Source organism: Mytilus edulis, chromosome 11, assembly GCF_963676685.1.
Source record: "Mytilus edulis chromosome 11, xbMytEdul2.2, whole genome shotgun sequence".
Classification (NCBI taxonomy): Eukaryota; Metazoa; Mollusca; class Bivalvia; order Mytilida; family Mytilidae; genus Mytilus; species Mytilus edulis.
Window position 1 is genome coordinate 5,009,227 of NC_092354.1, and position 19,589 is coordinate 5,028,815.

Here is a 19,589-nt window from a genome sequence, read left to right on the forward strand (position 1 = left end):
TTGCAGATTATTAGGGGTTTTTTTTTTGTTCCGTTGTTTTTTCTGTTATACATGTAGTTGATGTGTTTACCTGGGTTAAGTTTGTAACCCGGATTTGTTTGGGTTTTATCGATTAATGACCGCTGAATATCAGTATACTATTGGTGCCTTTTTCAGTGGAATTTAATAAGAATATGGAAACCCTCTGTACGTAAAACAGCGTGGTACGAAGGTTAGGTATTTTACACTGTTCGGTTAATATTTGAATATTGTTTCGATCAATTTTACCAAATTGTTTTATATTACAAGTTAAACAATATTAAGAGTATATTTTTTTAAATATCCATGTGTATTACCTTTGATGGTATGTATTTCTATGCTTAGGTTAAATAAGATTTTACAAGTACGACTAAATGAACTATACATACACACATAAACTACAAGATAAGATGAACTTATTATAACGGTCTTATCAATATGCTTTTATTTCTGTTGTACGGATTTACTTGCTTACATCTGTCTGTTGGTATGTATATATATATCTTCGTTCTTCAAATTCGTATTTTATTTTTGAACCTTTTCGATTAGAGCGTAACCGAGGAGATTTTGGAAGTTGAAATGGTAGTCTGGAGTAAAAGTGTTAATCTGGTATCTATAATGTATGTATTTATATGTAGATAACAGTATCTGTAGATATCTATATCTTTATTTATTTGTTTTGATTTCACACAGCTGTAACCTGTTACAAATGTGATTCTGTTGATCAGCCTGCACATTGCTACCAGACAGCAAACTGCCAGGCAGGTCAGGTAAGTCTTAAATCTTTCCTTTTTATTCTTATAAAACTGCAGAACCATGTTTAATGTATTTTGCTTAGTATACATATATATAATGAGTCATACGAAGTAATAAAAATGTCAATGATTTCACCAAAGACTCTGAATTTAACAAATGCTAGTTAAATGTCTTTCTTGACAAACAAAGGTAATCATTATGCCCGTAAAATTTCCTGTTTTACACATTTTATTTGGTGTAGTGATAAGAGTTTTTGTCTTCATATGTTAGTCGAATAATCATAGAAAATCTAACATTTGTGTTGTGTATAATAATATGTTCACTTCACACAAAGGGGACTTTAATCAAAATATACTTGATCATCCAACTTTGCTCAAAACCCTTAATGTCTTAAATATTTTAATTTGAATTGTGCGATCTCTCATAATAGAACATTTGTGTATATATTATACAGTACCAATAATGATCACATATCTGTAAATAAATGCAACAGAAGTATACCGCTGTTTGAAATTACTAAATATATAAAGAAATAAACAAATCCGAGCTACAAACCCTAACCGAGTGTATGGTTTCACAAAATCCAAAGTTAAATTAAATATCAATGATGTTTACAGATATGCAGGGTTTCACAGAATCCAAAGTTAAATTAAATATCAGTAATGTTCACAGATATGTATTGATTCACATAATCCAAAGTTAAATTAAATATCAATAATGTTCACAGATATGTATGGTTTCACAGAATCCAAAGTTGAATGGAGACCTGTTCTTCAACCTAGGTTGTTTTTCAAAGTCGGTAAGATTGATCTTTTTTCATAATTTAATGTAGCAGATATAGAACTTTGTTAGTCACACTTATTGATGTACTTATGTGAGCTTTGAATTTTTTTTTTTTACAAATTTTTGGACCTCTAGTTTTTTCTCTTATACAAGGTAAAACATTATGCTATAAAGAACCCATTTTGGGGTATATTTTAGACATCAATAGCTTATAAAAGCTCATTTATCAAGAATTAAAGCAGATCCTATCAATATTTTAAGCTTATTGAGTTCCTACAATAATGTTCTTTTAACTAAAAAGTACCAATAATTACTTCTTGATTTCTTTGAAATAAGTTCTTCCTCACATTAAATTTTAATTACTTGTTTACACTTTCCTGGAACTAGTTGTGGCTTTTCGTGCGATAGGCAATAAATCATGTGTAGCTTGTCTTGTATCAATCTTCGTGTTCAGCAAATGAAAATGAATAAAAACACAAATAAAATGTGGCATAACAACTTTAAGAAACTAGCTAACATAAAATTAAAAAAAAGAACATACAAACAAAATACAAACATTAAAAAAGGAAAAACAAGAAACAACAGTTCCTTCCCCACAAAATTTTTTATAAAACAACCAATTAAACGTTTAAAAATGCAATTTCGAAAATAAACAAATGAATAATATCTATATGAAGATTATGTATTGTACTACTAAAACATATGTTGCTTTATAATGCATATATATCAGATTTACATTTCAGATTGTTAGTACCTGGATATTTGTCAATAAATGAATATTTGTTATATTTCAGACGTGTCAGTTCTTGACTATTTTTTATATTTTAGACTTGTCAGTACTTCAATATTGTCCACGGTGTTGGACGTCGTATCTTAGTGAGTTCACCTTCCTCAATAACAAAGTGCTGCGATACAGACAATTGTAACAGTAATTATTTTACATCTTACATGTTATTTACATTTACCTTCAAAATACCAACATGCGAGTATTATTAGTTTGCCTTAGCAAAACCTGTCAGTGGAAATCAACGGGTTTTAAAATACAAATAATTGAATAATGTTGAAATAAAGGAACTTACTTGATATTTCAAACACGCATTTACTTTTTACAAGAATAAAATGCACTTTGTTAATGTGTTTCTATTGCATTATATTTATTTGTGTATTTATTTGTAGAGGATCTGTTATGTCCTGGCGGGATTTGTGGTAAGTTGTACCTGACATTTTAAAAGATTGGACGAACAAACATTCTGTGGCATAGTAAAGGGAAATACATATTACTATTTCAACACAAAACGCTTAAAGAGTTCACAAAATTATTATAAGTTTGAGAATACAGTTACCGAACCCGTTCATGAAATACTTAATAAAAGAACTATAATTTGCTAATAATGGGTGTGACAAGAAGCCTTACATACCAATACTTATAATGGGTGTGACAAGAAGCCTTACATACCAATATTTATAGAAATCAACATATAATTGTTGACTGGACTCTATATAGTTTATATACCAATGTCCAAAAGCAAATATGCATTTCAAGAAAACAGCTAAAAGTTTGATATTTTGATTTTGCATTTAATAAAGAACTTTCGTGGAAGGCTAGCATTGGAATTGGTATGCTTTAACCCTCTCCCTTTCACACCGGTACAGCTTACCGGTGAAACCAATTTCAAGATTTTTTTGGGACATTTAGACTTGTTTAATCGCCATTTGCTGACGTACAGATGTGGTTAAGGGCTCAAATTAATCCTCAGATAACCAGCAATTCGATTTCATGTGCATCAAACCTCTATCATTATTAGTTAATAAACAAGTCGCCCCTTACTGATGTGTAATTTTTCTGTAAAAACCATTTATTTTTCTTCGAATTTTGAGGGATATTCTCAAAAAGAAGTGCAAAGAAAACTGCTCTTTTAAGAGGATTTATGTCTTTTTTCAATAACTGTGCAGTGCGTTTTTGAAGAATAGTATTAAACTAATATTTCTAACTTGTACACTAGTTGCAAATGTAATTTTTAGTGTAGCAGCGCAATCACAAACTTGAATTACGCTAAAAATCTGAAGTCATTTCTTAAAGATATTATGAGAAAAGAGACAAAAACCGCTAAAATATTCTGAATTTTTTTTGCAAAGTTGAAATAGATGTAACAAAACATGGTTTCGTAAGTGTTGCGGTATACTAAAGTTGAAAACACTTTTGTTTGAATAAAGGAACATGTATTTTTCAATGAAAAAATGACAGTTTAAAGAGTGGATTCCTCCTAGATTTGCGTAAAAATCATGCATTTGGCAATAAAAAATTATCATCTGAACACATAATTCCAAAAAGAAAACAAACTGGGTGAGAATCTTTATTTTTATTTTTTTTAAATTTCTTCCGTAGTAGTAGACTTAAGTATTTAAATTTCGATAAAATCAGTACAATGCCAGTGGCGCAGGGGTACGCTGATCTACTCCAAGGCGCTAAGATTGAGAGTTCGAATCTCACTGCCGGAGTTGGAAAAATAATTTCCTATATTAAATGTAACTTAACTTAACTTTCAATTTCAAAAAGGAAACCTACGAATTTTTTTTTGTGTGTGCAAAATTGCCCCCCCCTTTTTTTACCCCCTTTGCTCCATCGGGCTCGGTCAAGGGTGTCCCAGATCAAGCTAGCATTGGTAATTCAATGAATTTTCCCTTGTAAAAACAAAGTTTAGGTTGCTGATTGATTGAAAACGAATTAGACAAATAACTAGGGTCCAAGTATGAAATCGGACAAAAAGAGCGTCTAAAATCAATTATTTTGAATGTTACGGACATCGATATTTCAAGGCCTATAGCACGTTATGCGTCTATTTATACCACTATGATAACTTATATGGCTTCAACAGACTCGAGGCATTGTGTTTCCATCAAAACCTGACCCTATTAGCCCACCAATATGTCTCTGCACGACTTTTAGCCCAAGGATTTCGTATTTTTTCACTTTTTCTCCAACAGTCACGTGACTTTTGGAAATATACCACGTGACCAAAAAATGACGAATTATCTTCAAACTTAATTTTTTGCAATATTTTACCAATTATCTTTCATTTGAGCCCAACATGGCATGTGTATGACCATTGATGCGAATTCTGTATTCATTAAAACTTCGATAATGTATTTTCGATAAGTAAAGGTCTAAAATGCATGAAAGGGAAAGAGTTAAGGTAACTATAAATTGATAAAAAGTCAGTCAATCGATTTTATTAGATATGGTCTTTTTGCAGGCGGTGCAACCAGTATTCCTAGTACAACCACTATTTCAACTAACAAAGCTTGTCTAGATGATGATATCCCAATCTGTAAAGATCCAAACACTGTGCGTCTTGTGTGCAAAGAACATGATTTGAGACAAAAATGCAAAAAAACATGTGGATTATGCCGTACGTATTATTTTTTTGTGCAAAATGATTTATTGTGAATAGAAGCTGCTTACCCTTCTGGAGGATATGAGTTCAACTTCCTCATTATGCTTGGGTTTTGGTCTCTCAATCTTTTAATATTGTTACGCCCCGGTGATTTGAAAGCTGATATTTTTACTGTTGTCTCCGTTCCACACTTGATCGATACACGCAGATGTCCGTTGTTGTATTCGGATTCGTATTTTACAGAAGAAATAGCTTACTTTGACCTTATATTATATGCTGACTTCTTTAAATCTATATATCGACTCTATTTATATGTGTAATTATTCATTTTGTATTTGTTTATACTTAGTTTCAGTATAGCGCGCCAAATGTAACGTAGACAAATAGAAATAATACAATTAACGAACTTCCATTATGATTTTATTATTACTTCCTTCACCGGAGACCCACAAAAGTAACTACTGGTGTATATCCTGACAAGAAAACCCCGGAACGTTACATTGGTGTCAGAAGTGGGATATAAAATTTTTAAATCATTAAAAAAAATTATCTGGTGAAGTTTGAAAAATAAAATCATTTTAAAATGGATGATTCTTTGCAGTCAGATTTAATTCAATTTTATCCAACAGATAGATTATCAATTGCTAGTGATGATACAGTCGTGAATAATACACATGAAATGAGAACACGTTCGCAGAGTTCTTATGAATCTACTGAAACAGCTAATCAATCTAATAGTTTACCAGCTATTTCACCTGCAGTAGGAGACATATCTGAATCACTCACAAATCAGATAAGAGATACATTTCATATGGTGACACAACAAAATGCAGCAAATCTTTCTATGATGGAAGACAGATTTCAAAATCAAATCACGCAGTTGAAAGAAGAAATATTTAATTTAAGAGAAGATTTTAATAAACAAAAGTCTAAATCTGATCACATTCAATCTGAAAGATCAGAAATTATTGCTCCAGAAGCTAAAATTATAAAAACACATGCAGTACAAGAACAAAAACCGCCACAGAATACAACATGTATACCTTCAATTTCTGAAACATGCAGTTATCAAAATTACAATACTAGTAATAGTCAAAATACAAGGGGTATGCAATCTCATCCTAGTTTATATCATGCTGGTGTTACACAAAAACACAAAGTAATATGAAACCGCAACCCTATGATGGTACTGATGATATTGAAGAATATCTCAGTCAATTTCAAATTTTAGCTGAAGTTAATGGTTGGGATTATAATGTAATGCCGACATTCCCCCCTTTTTATAGTAAACCTATGTCTGTATAGTTTCTCGAAATTATTGAGGATAAAACGATAGATGTTAGTGAGATGTCTAATGTTACAAGTAGTGTAAGACTTGTCATTGTTATTTTGGCTGTTGTTTTCATGATACGACAGATTTGTGTATGTTAGTTTGTTAAGAAGTTTTAGTTCACGTACTGATTCCGTATTTTCGCGGTAGTTACCTTATTATACTATAAACTCAAATAAAACTGTTCTAATGATCTACTAATAAATTTAAAGTCGAAACCCATCTTTATTGATGAAGATCAATCGTTGTTTACAAACAGTATCAACATTACGGGAGTTTCCCTAATATGATCCATGGTTGCCGATTGGTAAACAATATGTAACAAGCTCTGTCATTGGTCAGTCGAAAGTATAAATACCAAAACAACACCAGAAACGACGGAGTGTTGGGTTGACAAAGCTGGAATATGTAGCTTATTGAATGTTGCCTTTGTTTTAATTTAAGGTTCTCGGTGCTGGTGCTAAGGGTGCCGGTGACGGTGCTAAGGTTGTGGGTGACGGTGCTAAGGGTGCCGGTGCTAAGGTTGTGGGTGCTGGTGCTAAATCAGGTTGTCGGTGACGGTGCTAAGGGTGCCGGTGACGGTGCTAAGGTGGTGACTGACGGTGCTAAAGTTGTTGGTCTCGGTACTTAATATTTTCGATGTTTTTGATTATACCAAGTTGGTGTGGTATTGTAACGCCGCCTCCCTGGTGTTAGAGTCGGCCACCAGAGAACACAGGGTCACAAAGAAAAGGGATTTAAAGGATCTATAAAGTGAAAGGTTCGACGTCCTCTTTTAACCCTCGGACCAAACACGTTACAGAATGGGAAAACGTATACTTGTATTCATATATATAGTTATGAAATAAAATATCTAAATAAATAAAGTTTCATATTTTATTAGTACGAAAATAAATAATCTCCGTTGAAGAGACTGGGTCTTGCAGGCTCTGTCACTGGTCTGGTCGAGTTCCCGGTAATGATTGGTCTTACTTTGACATACAACACTAGTATATTTCTCAACAGTCAAGTCTAAAAGTTGTCATTTATTTGGACTATTTGTATAATCTCTCTATATAAAGATTTTACTACCATATTTCACCTTATACCACACCAACTTGGTATAATAAAAACATCGAAAATATTAAGTACCGAGATCAACAATTTTAGCACCGTCAGCCACCACGTTAGTACCGTCACGGCAACCCTACTTAGCACTAGCACCGACAACCTTAGCACCGTCACCTGCAACCCGACTTGGTACCAGCACCGGCAACCTTAGCACCGTCACCGACAACCTGATTTAGCACCAGCACCCACAACCTTAGCACCGTCACCGGCACCCTTAACACCGTCACCCACAACCTTAGCACCGTCACCGGCACCCTTAGCACCGTCACCGGCACCCTTAGCACCGTCACCCACAACCTTAGCACCGTCACCGGCACCCTTAGCACCAGCACCGAGAACCTTAAATTAAAACAAAGGCAACGTTCAATAAGCCACATACTCCAGCTTTGTCAACCCAACACTCCGTCGTTTCTGGTGTTGTTTTGGTATTTATACTTTCGACTGACCAATGACAGAGCTTGTTACATATTGTTTACCAATCGGCAACCATGGATCATATTAGGGAAACTCCCGTAATGTTGATACTGTTTGTAAACAACGATTGATCTTCATCAATAAAGATGGGTTTCGACTTTAAATTTATAAGTAGATCATTAGAACAGTTTTATTTGAGTTTATAGTATAATATGGTAACTACCGCGAAAATACGGAATCAGTACGTGAATTAAAACTTCTTAACAAACTAACATACACAAATCTGTCGTATCATGAAAACAACAGCCAAAATAACAATGACAAGTCTTACACTACTTGTAACATTAGACATCTCACTAACATCTATCGTTTTATCCTCAATAATTTCGAGAAACTATACAGACATAGGTTTACTATAAAAAGGGGGGAATGTCGGCATTACATTAAATTGTAACGCCGCCTCCCTGGTGTTAGAGTCGGCCACCAGAGAACACAGGGTCACAAAGAAAAAGGGATTTAAAGGATCTGTAAAGTGAAAGGTTCGACGTCCTCTTTTAACCGTCGGACCAAACACGTTACAGAATGGGAAAACGTATACTTGTATTCATATATATAGTTATCACAGTGTAGATACTATTCTGTACGCTATCCGGAAGTCGCGATTTTCGAAGCGATGATTTCCAACTGGCTAACAGGACGGTTTTGCCTACGGTAACTTTTCTCATCATTTGTTTACTCCTATATCTACAAAGTGCTTTGAACATCTTCAAGGTATATATAGCATCATAAATATGAGTAACTGTAACAAAAACATGCATTAGAATATAAAATATACGTGTGCATCACATCAACTTGGTAGAAAAAAGTGAAATCGATGGACAATTTTGCTCTCGTAGTACAAAGCAAATAATCTTTTATTTCAAATATGTGCATCAGTTTACAGTTAAATATATACTGTTTCAATATTCTTTTCGTATTTAAGTAGAATATTCGTATTTCCCATAAAAAATATGTTTTCCTTTAGGATCCCAAAATAAATTACTGTACGATCAGTCTAGAACTGACTGTATTCTAGAAGCGATTTCAGATTTTTTGACTGTATGACCAGTCGTGATTTTGAAGAAAAAACAACAGCAATTTGAAGGTATATACGTTTATATGTGATATTATGAACTATCCAGGGAACTATAACGTGTAATTACTTTCATCAGACAATACAAATATATTTCTGATGAATTTTTTAGACGGCAAAATAATTGTATTTTTGTTCCATCAGTCTTATTTAAAATCAAATGCATAAAAAGTAATACATGATTCGTTTGTGGACTTTGTAATAGTGTATCGTTACAGTTATCTGTTTAGCTATTACATTTTTAAAGATTATTTACACCGTCCGCCGTTGACCAATTGATGATAACATAAATCAAGCTTGTCTTTTAAAATAACAAAAAATGGATAAAGACAGCTTTGCGTAGGGGTTTACAGAAATAGAAGGTCCTTAATGCATTAATCGAGTAAAAATAGAGCAATTTCAGAAAACTTTAATGATTGGTTTAGGAGGTGTTGGAAATACCTGATGGGTGCCCCCATATAATGTAATGTTCAAGTCCGTATCTTATATAAAGTAACCCCATAAAAGATTTTTACTAAAATTCGAAATAGACGGTACACAATACAGTCATTATCATTTATGATAAGGAATCCGAATTAGATTAATTAATAGTTATATCAGTGACGGATTCAAAAAAAGGGGATCCGGCAGTTTGAAACCCTTTTTTAACTATCAATTCATTTGTATGGGAACATATATTTGGAATCCCCTTTTCTCCTGGATTGAACCCCTCTCCATTTAAAAATGGCCGGAACCCCCAATGTATATTAAGTCGTTTATGAGGAGATGAGCTTACAAAACCGGCGAAACATATTGTACCGGTCCAACGGACGAACGGAAAGACGGACTTCTTTATCACTATAACCCTCCGCTTGACAAAGTGGTGTACAATTGAGTGTCAAAAAGACAGTTTTCTCGTTTGAATTGTTTTACATTGTCTTATCGGGGCCTTTTATAGCTCACTATGCGGTATGGGCTTTGCTCATTGTTGAAGGCCGTAAGGTGACCTATAGTTGTTAATGTCTGTGTCATTTTGGTCTTTTGTGGATAGTTGTCTCATTGGCAATCATACCACATCTTTTTTATATATATAGCTCTACATCTTAAACAAAGTGAAGGAACTGTGATCAATTATAGGCTACAGTACGGCCTCGAATGTGTGTAAATACATGCATTTTTATATAACAACTAAATCTGTGTGTTTGTACAATTTTAAGTATAACGGAGGACATTTCTGAAACTTATATACTAGTATACATCAAACCTTCCTCTTATTTTAGAAACATTTCAACATCCTTATACTTAATGTAGTAAGTCGAGTACACCCTATCAAGCTAAAACATGTTTCATAAGTTTTCAGGATGTGAATGTATTGAAATATATTTGTGTTATTAAGAAAAATGCCACCTTCTAATGTATCGTAAATAACTTTGAAATCACCACTAGAATACAGTGACATAAAGACTGATCATACAGTTTTAAAATAAACAAGCGAGACTGATCGTACAGTGAGAAATTCAAACAAGTGTAATTTTCTTATTTCTTGCTTCAAAGATCTGGTTGAAACTTTTACCACCACTTGAAATATACTTCATTGAGTTAATTAAGTCTGGTTTTTACGTTAATTTGTACACTAAGAGGGCAAAAAGATTGTTTTTATGTTCGCCGACTGATTTTTCTTAGTGATGCACTTGAAAATCTCTTGATTAAGGCAAAGACACGAATATTGAATGTGCGGAATTTAATTCTTAACCATTTGAGAATATCGATGTCGGCTGAATTAATTATTAAGCAATGTACAGATGATCAACTTACCGTTTAATTCAGTATACCCATCAAATTTAAAATGTGATCCAGAAAGTTCTCGCTTCGAAAATCGCGACTTCCGGATAGCGTACAGAATAGTATCTACACTGTGGTTATGAAATAAAATATCTAAATAAATAAAGTTTCATATTTTATTAGTACGAAAATAAATAATCTCCGTTGGAGAGACTGGGTCTTGCAGGCTCTGTCACTGGTCTGGTCGAGTTCCCGGTAATGATTGGTCTTACTTCGACATACAACACTAGTATATTTCTCAACAGTCAAGTCTAAATCTCTCTATATAAAGATTTTACTACCATATTTCACCTTATACCACACCAACTTGGTATAATAAAAACATCGAAAATATTAAGTACCGAGATCAACAATTTTAGCACCGTCAGCCACCACTTTAGTACCGTCACGACAACCCTACTTAGCACTAGCACCGACAACCTTAGCACCGTCACCTGCAACCCGACTTGGTACCAGCACCGGCAACCTTAGCACCGTCACCGACAACCTGATTTAGCACCAGCACCCACAACCTTAGCACCGTCACCGGCACCCTTAACACCGTCACCCACAACCTTAGCACCGTCACCGGCACCCTTAGCACCGTCATTGGCACCCTTAGCACCCTCACCGTCACCCTTAGCACCGTCATTGGCACCCTTAGCACCGTCACCCACAACCTTAGCACCGTTACCGGCACCCTTAGCACCAGCACCGAGAACCTTAAATTAAAACAAAGGCAACGTTCAATAAGCTACATATTCCAGCTTTGTCAACCCAACACTCCGTCGTTTCTGGTGTTGTTTTGGTATTTATACTTTCGACTGACCAATGACAGAGCTTGTTACATATTGTTTACCAATCGGCAACCATGGATCATATTAGGGAAACTCCCGTAATGTTGATACTGTTTGTAAACAACGATTGATCTTCATCAATAAAGATGGGTTTCGACTTTAAATTTATTAGTAGATCATTACAACAGTTTTATTTGAGTTTATAGTATAATAAGGTAACTACCGCGAAAATACGGAATCAGTACGTGAACTAAAACTTCTTAACAAACTAACATACACAAATCTGTCGTATCATGAAAACAACAGCCAAAATAACAATGACAAGTCTTACACTACTTGTAACATTAGACATCTCACTAACATCTATCGTTTTATCCTCAATAATTTCGAGAAACTATACAGACATAGGTTTACTATAAAAAGGGGGGAATGTCGGCATTACAATAATACAATGTCACCCTGTCTGGCTAGCAGTTTGAAAGGTGGTGCTAGAGCCATTTTAAATGAATTAAACGAGTTTAAAAGGCGTGATTTTGATAGCCTAGTTGATGCCCTTCTTAATAGATTTGGTTCAGTTCATAGGTCTGAGATATTCCGAGCACAGTTACAGACTAGAGTAAGAAAAGATAATGAATCCCTATCTGCCCTCAGTCAAGATATTAAAAAAAATGACTCGATGTGCTTATCCTGGTGCTCCTTCCTCTGTAACAGATATACTGGCTTTGGATCGGTTTATAGATTCATTAAATGACCCCGAAATGCGTCTTAGAATACGAGAAGCAAGGCCTAAAAATATAAATGATGCTGAAATTTTAGCTATTAGATTTGATACTTTTAACCAAGCAGATAGAATACGGTATCATAGCTTAAATAATGCTGTCACTGGAATGTCTGTTGAGTCAAAGAATAAATGCTTTCGCTGTGGTGAAAAGGGACATGTCAGAAAAACTTGTCCTTATAGAGAATAACTTATAAAGTTATAAATATTGATTTCGTATTATGTGTTTTAATATTTATGTTTTAAAATGTTTTAAATATCTAATTCTTGAATGTAATGCAGAAATATGCTGAAAAGTAGAAACAAAAGCTTGCTGAATGTTGTTGTCTTCCTGTCGTTGATCTAATGCTGTTGAAGTAAAATTTGCAAGAACTAGTAGTGGTCCAAACTACCACTATACAATAAAAACAAACTGCACGCAGAAATAATTAATTGTCTGTGTAATTATACCCGATGCGGAAATAATAGCATAAGTCAAGCTCCATGAGTAAAAACGAGGCCATGGAACCAGACAATTTTTATGCTATTGTGTCGGACGTAAGTTACATAGACTAAATACAAATCAATGAATGGTTTGTTAGTAATTCTTGTCGCTGATATATTCATGTTATCATGAATAAGTAGAATGTTTGCTGTTGTATTTCGTAAGTTATCATGTGACGGAAAATGTCTGTGGGAAACTTATATATGTTAAGGGCTTTACTTGTACGTCCTGTGATGAATATCTGTGGAGTACCGGTGATTTTGTATGTGTATATTCTGTGATCGAGTATCTGTGAAATACCATATTTTAGGAGCAGTATAGTCCTGTGACTGGTATATTGTCTGTGGAATGCTGTTGCTAATGTTGTTTTTGAAGTCGGTTCCTGTGACGAAAGATTGTCTGTGGAAGACTTATATATTTTAAGGGTGTTACCCGTACGTCCTGTGATGAGAATATCTGTGGAGTATTGGGGAATTTTTAGTATGGTCCTGTGACTGGTATATTGTCTGTGGAATACTATTGCTTATTTGGACATCGAATTGTAATATCAGCGACTGGATTTAAGTATTTATTTTGTTTATGTGCAAACCATAACAAGAATTGTACATATAAACTGATTTTAACTAGACTTGAGGCGGCGAGTCAACCATTTAATGAATATCACTAAAGAAACGTGTACAGCATTTTATTGAACTTTGATATCTCACCACAAGAGGGATATATGTTATCGAATCATAATAAACATTTTTACAGAAGACAATGAACAGGAAGAGGAAGGCGGTCTGAAGAGTGGAAATACCTGCATGGTTGAATGATGGATTATTATATTTCTATTTCTATGAAGTGTTTCTTACTAAACATTATTGTTTTATCTTACACCAAGAGACTTACAAAGTGAGACTTTTTGTGTTTATTTTATATTATATTATATTATGACATCTGCAAGACATACATACTCTCATATTTGAGGACAAATCCTTTTTCTATAAGGTAGGGGGTAGTGTTACGCCCCGGTGATTTGAAAGCTGATATTTTTACTGTTGTCTCCGTTCCACACTTGATCGATACACGCAGATGTCCGTTGTTGTATTCGGATTCGTATTTTACAGAAGAAATAGCTTACTTTGACCTTATATTATATGCTGACTTCTTTAAATCTATATATCGACTCTATTTATATGTGTAATTATTCATTTTGTATTTGTTTATACTTAGTTTCAGTATAGCGCGCCAAATGTAACGTTACGTGTTCTTGTTTAGGAATAACTTGTGTATTACGTCACAGGTAGTATAAAATACGGGACGCATGTTCCTACGTTGAGATTCTCTCCAACAACCTCCATGCAGTTAGAAGTCTCTCTTAAATGCAGTGCACCAAGTAGATTTGCTGCACCAAGTAAAGTTGCTTGGTAAAAGTATTTAAATGCAGTGCACCAAGTAGATTCATGCACCAAGTAATGCAGTGCACCAAGTAGAATTGCATGCACCGAGTACGCTGAGTATTCAAGTTGAATGCAGTGCACCAAGTAGATTTGCTGCACCGAGTACGCTGAGTATTTGAATGCCGTGCACCAAGTAAATCTTCTTGCACAGAGCAATTGTTTTATTAATCCTAGTGCAAGTAATGCACCTTGCCGTATTACGTATTGTAAATAATTATTAACGTATTTTGTTTCATGAACCACTGTATTTGAGATATTGGTTAAATAGAAATAATACAATTAACGAACTTCCATTATGATTTTATTATTACTTCCTTCACCGGAGACCCACAAAAGTAACTACTGGTGTATATCCTGACAAGAAAACCCCGGAACGTTACAATATCTGTGTTATGTTTTATTTGTTTCCTTTTCGCACACTTGTATATAATGAAAACTGTTCAAAGGGGAAGAAAACTCTCGATTTATTCTCTCATATTGACATAAGTTTAATGAGTAATTGTTCCATTACATCATTAGTGCTATTGGGTCTTTTCAATAAAAGGTCTATTTTTTTAATATATAAATATGACCGCGACTATTTGCTTTGATTTGAAAAAAAAAATCCAATGCTAGCCTGATTTATAACCAGACAATAAACGGGAAAACCATAAGTACAGAGAGCAACGAACGACATTCGTATCTATCCTTACCTTACCTCTGTATCTTTAACCTCCTATATAGGAGAACCACACCAGTGTCTTCATAGGCACCAGTATGTCTAACATGTGCAGCAATATCCTCCACCTGTGTGCTTTATATATACGTGTAGTGCAGTCCAATACCATCGAATTTGGTTTAATATATACAGTTTATTTACACATTGTTCACAGCACTGATTCTTGGTTATTACACCTTTACGTTTTTCTTGTCCTTTTTCCATCCTTTTGACAGAAAACGATATCTGGTGGTGTGTAACAGAAAGAGAAGTCGGCGGCTACAATATTCAATTTCGGCCATTAGTTGTGCATCTAGTTTTAGATTTTCCCGCAGCATTGTAATGTCCAGTAGAATTTGCATCTTTACTTTTGATGATTGCTTATGAAAGTCTACATTTCTTGAATCCTTCAGAATGGCACTAATTTCATCCATAATTGAATTCCTAGTATCGGCTAACCCTTCACATTCCAGGATAAAATGTTCCAGCGTTTCGTCTCCTTGGTGACATATAAGACAGATCGGGTCTGTTTCATTTTCATACATTTTGATTCTGTGTGACTGCAAAATGTATGTGCCGGTTAGCATTTTTAGCTTTGGAGGAATTCTTCCTATGTCTCTAGCTGATTGACATTTGATTTTTAGTAGAGGATGTAGCTTCCCTTGGTGAAATTCCGTGTAATTTAGGTGTTGTAGGCCTTTGTAGTAAGGAACCATTCTTGTTTTTGACTCGCTCCAATGTTTTTGGGTAGTTCGGTTTATCAATGTGGTCCATTTTTCTTTCTTCATAGGTATATCAAGGTAGGTGTTGATTTCATCCATGTTATATTTTGAAAGGATCTTTTTGAGTTGTATAAACCAGCTATTACTGTCCAGCGATTTAACACTGATTTGTCTCCGCGCCAGTTGTTTTTCCGTGCTGCTTTCATCTTGGTTACAGATGTTGTTAAATAATCCCAGTGCTCTTTTGTCAATTTGCGCTTCGACGGGTAGTATTCCTGATAGTATGTACACCGCCGGGTCTGGAGTTGATGTGGGAAGTGAAAGCAGCTGTTTCAGTAATCTTTTCTGGAATTTTTCTAGTTGAAGTAGCATAGCTGTTTTGGGTAGTAATAGTTCCATTCCGTAGAGTAACACAGGGCTAATGTATGTTTTAAACAGGTGTACCAGTGTTTCTGGGTCTAGTCCATTATGTCCATGGAAACCACCGCCAAATAAGCCGTATGCACTTCTTCTAGCTTTCTTGATATTTTCCTCCACATTTAAAGTAACGTTTTCCTTCATTGATGTTGTTCGAATTATTCCAAGATGTAGTGCCTGCTTGACATTTGGCATAACGTTATTTCCAATGTTGAATGTGCACTCGTTGGTATTGTTCTTTTTATGAGTTTTTGACAAGAGGTTTAACGCCACGCTTTTTTGGGGCTGTAGCTCATAGCCTTCCATGTACGCAAAATCGTGCGCCATATTTATCAGCACTTGTGTGTCGTCTTCTTTTGTACTCATTAAAGCTATATCATCAGCACAGGCGCTGGCATTGCATGTTATATTACCAATCCTTATACCAAGATTTGAATTTTCCAATCTGTCTAGTAGTGGATTTACGTAGAGCTTGTATAGGTCCGTGCTGAGTATTCCACCTTGACGAACACCCAATGAGACTGGGAAGCACTCAGAGATATTTCCTCCCCATTTGATGGTACTGGCAGCGTTTTGGTGCAGACTACTTATTAGTGACCAATGTTTGTCTTCGATACCTGCTTGGTACACTCTTCTCATCATATGGGTATGTATCACTTTGTCAAACGCTGATTTTGCATCCAGTAGTATTATTTGTGCTTCTGTTTCACCGTCATGAACTTCACGATACACTTCTTCCACTGGTAGTGCTGAGTTCATTGGTCCTGAACCACTTGTGAATCCACGTTGATATTTATGTTGTACGGCTTTTACTGATGGTTGTGTTCTATTTTTAAGCACTGTGTCTATTATTTTGCTCACTACAGGCAGCACTGTTATTCCTCTGTAATTTCCTGCATCATTCTTACTTCCTTTGTTTTTGAAAATTGGTGTGAGAAGTCCGATTTTTATCTATCACTATCTGACAATATCAATTTGTAGTCTGCATGATTATATATCGTATAGTGTAATGTTGAAATTCATATGTTGCCCCCTATGTGTCTGGTTGTTATTTTTGTCCTTATAATGTTTTCTCATGAGAATTACATCTTCTTTTATTCATTAATTTGAAATTAGCTGTCGGATGCTAATTTACTAAACTATCGAAACACACCTTTTTCAGCTCCTCCTACTACTCAACAGCCATTGGTGTGCGAAGATCACGTGATTGACTGTAATGACCAATCATTTCTGTCGGCTGTTTGTGGAAGACAGGAAGCTCAGTATTTCTGTAAAAAATCGTGCAAAAAGTGTTGTGAGTATCAAATTCTTATTATTTTCTTAATAATATTTATTTAAGATTTTTAAAACATATATCTATATTGATCTCGAGATGTTTTTGTTATTTTTGTTGCAAAATGAAAAGTCATGTAAAAATAAGATGTGACATGGAACTTAAGTCCGTAGAAGGATATCCACTATAGGTCATCAACACTGAATAAAACTAATACCGCATAGTTATGAAGGCGCATATCGCATACAACAGAGGAACCCCGAAATGACGGCGTGTGTACAAATTTTTAAACGAAAACCAAATCCACTACATGTTCGTCTTGGCTCTGATCTGTCTTTTTAACAAATGGGTTCAGGTCTACTTTTCTAAGTTTGTTTATACCTATTTACGGGAAAGTGTTCAGCATTAAATTTGTAAACAAATTAAAGGACTTCGTATTTATGTTATTGCATTGCAACAAATAACTTAAATTTACAAGAAGGTCTAAATTTAGCAATATTTGTAAAATAAGTTTTTTTATGTACTTTTGTAATCATTTTTTTTTATTTCAGGATTAAAGTTGTTTCATTAATGGAGTGGCTTATTGATGAAGATAGTTTTTGACTAAATTAAATTGATCTCATGTTTGAGCTTGTGCTTGATCTCGTGTTTGAGCTTGTGGTTGGTCTCGTGTTTGAGCTTGTTTATGATCTCATGTTTGAGCTTGTGTTTGATCTCATGTTTGAGTTTGTGGTTGATCTCATGTTTGAGCTTGTGGTTGGTCTCGTGTTTGAGCTTGTGTTTGATCTCATGTATGAGCTTGTGTATGATTTCGTGTTAGAGCTTGTTGTTGATCTCGTGTTTGAGCTTGTGTTAGATCTAGTGTTGGTCTCGTGTTTGAGCTTGTGTTTGACCTCATGTTTGAGCTTGTGTTTGGTCTCGTATTAGAGGTTGTGGTTGATGTTGTGTTTGATCTCGTGTTTGATCTCATGTTTGAGCTTGTGTTTGATCTAGTGGTTGATCTCGTGTTTGAGCTTGTGATTGATCTCATGTTTGAGCTTGTGTTTGATCTCGTGTTAGAGCTTGAGGTTGATCTTGTGTTTGATCTCATGTTTGAGCTTGTGTTTGATCTAGAGTTGGTCTCTTGTTTGAGGTTGTGTTTGATCTCATGCTTGAGCTTGTGTTTGATCTAGTGTTAGTCTCGTGTTTGAGCTTGTTTATGATCTCATGTTTGAGCTTTTGGTTGATCAAGTATTTGAGCTTGTGTTTGATCTCATGTTTGAGCTAGTGTATGATCTCGTGTTAGAGCTTGTGTTTGATCTTGTGTTTGAGCTTGTGTTTGATCTTGTGTTTGATCTCGTGTTTGAGCTTATGTTTGATCTTGGGTTTGATCTCGTGTTTGAGCTTGTGATTGATCTTGTGTTTGATCTCATGTTTGAGCTTGTGTATGATCTCGTGTAAGAGCTTGTGGTTGATTTCGTGTTTGAGCTTGTGTTTGATCTAGTGTTGGTCTCGTGTTTGAGCTTGTGTTTGGTATCGTGTTTGAGCTTGTGTGTTTTATCTCGTGTTTGAGCTTGTGGTTGATCTGATGTTTGAGCTTGTGTTTAATGCGGTTATTATTTGTATTGTATATAAATGAAGCTGGTTTTTTTTACTTTTACATACACATGCAAAATAAAAAATAAAATAACTTGCATATAAGGGAAGATCATGGAGGACCAAAAAGTAAACAAGAATGAAAAACCACAAAATATAACAAAATCCCTGTAGACCTACCACAAGTAACTCGACTATATCGACAATTAAGACATATTTTAAAAGTACTGAAACTACTGAATTCAAACCACAAACAAAATAAACAGACAACAGCTCAGCACAAAATAACCCTCCAGACCCACACGTTTGGAGTAGTACCCCTGTGTCAATATTGAAAAAAATACCATGGTATGAAACCAGTGGCGGATCCTGAGGGGGCGTTGAGAGCGTACGCCCCCCCCCCCCCCTTTTGCTCTGATTGTCAAAGTTATGCGATTCGAAAAAACGTCTCTCAGTCATTTTGAAATTCATATTACTGAAAGACATTGCTTAGGCTGAGGATGACAATCATGACACCTTCAAAGCGACACAGGATTGAGAAAGAAGTATTGACTTCTATTTCACTATTCCACCAAAGTAAAACTCTATAGACTGCTTCACTCTCATGAAAAAAAGTTCCACAGCAATATTATTTACCTACGAAAACATGTTTAACCCCAAACGCCT

At 34.9% G+C, this 19,589-nt stretch overlaps 1 protein-coding gene across 1 annotated transcript; it reads left to right on the forward strand.

Annotated features, from left to right (window-relative positions):
* Positions 1-420: 420 nt before the first annotated feature.
* On the forward strand, positions 421-17,974 carry LOC139493915 (uncharacterized). Its single transcript, XM_071282073.1, has 8 exons — positions 421-505; positions 712-788; positions 1,502-1,573; positions 2,386-2,485; positions 2,734-2,763; positions 4,812-4,967; positions 17,238-17,369; positions 17,900-17,974. Coding segments are annotated over exons 1-8 (618 nt in total). The 5' UTR covers positions 421-456; the 3' UTR covers positions 17,902-17,974.
* Positions 17,975-19,589: the final 1,615 nt, after the last annotated feature.

Bases quoted from the DNA above. Each gene is read 5' to 3' on its own strand.
- LOC139493915 (XM_071282073.1), top strand. From the start codon at position 457: ATGCTTTTATTTCTGTTGTACGGATTTACTTGCTTACATCTGTCTGTT. The intron at 1,574-2,385 runs GTAAGATTGATC...TTTATATTTTAG, and splicing joins TAGGTTGTTTTTCAAAGTCG to ACTTGTCAGTACTTCAATAT. The intron at 4,968-17,237 runs GTACGTATTATT...CACCTTTTTCAG, and splicing joins AAAAACATGTGGATTATGCC to CTCCTCCTACTACTCAACAG.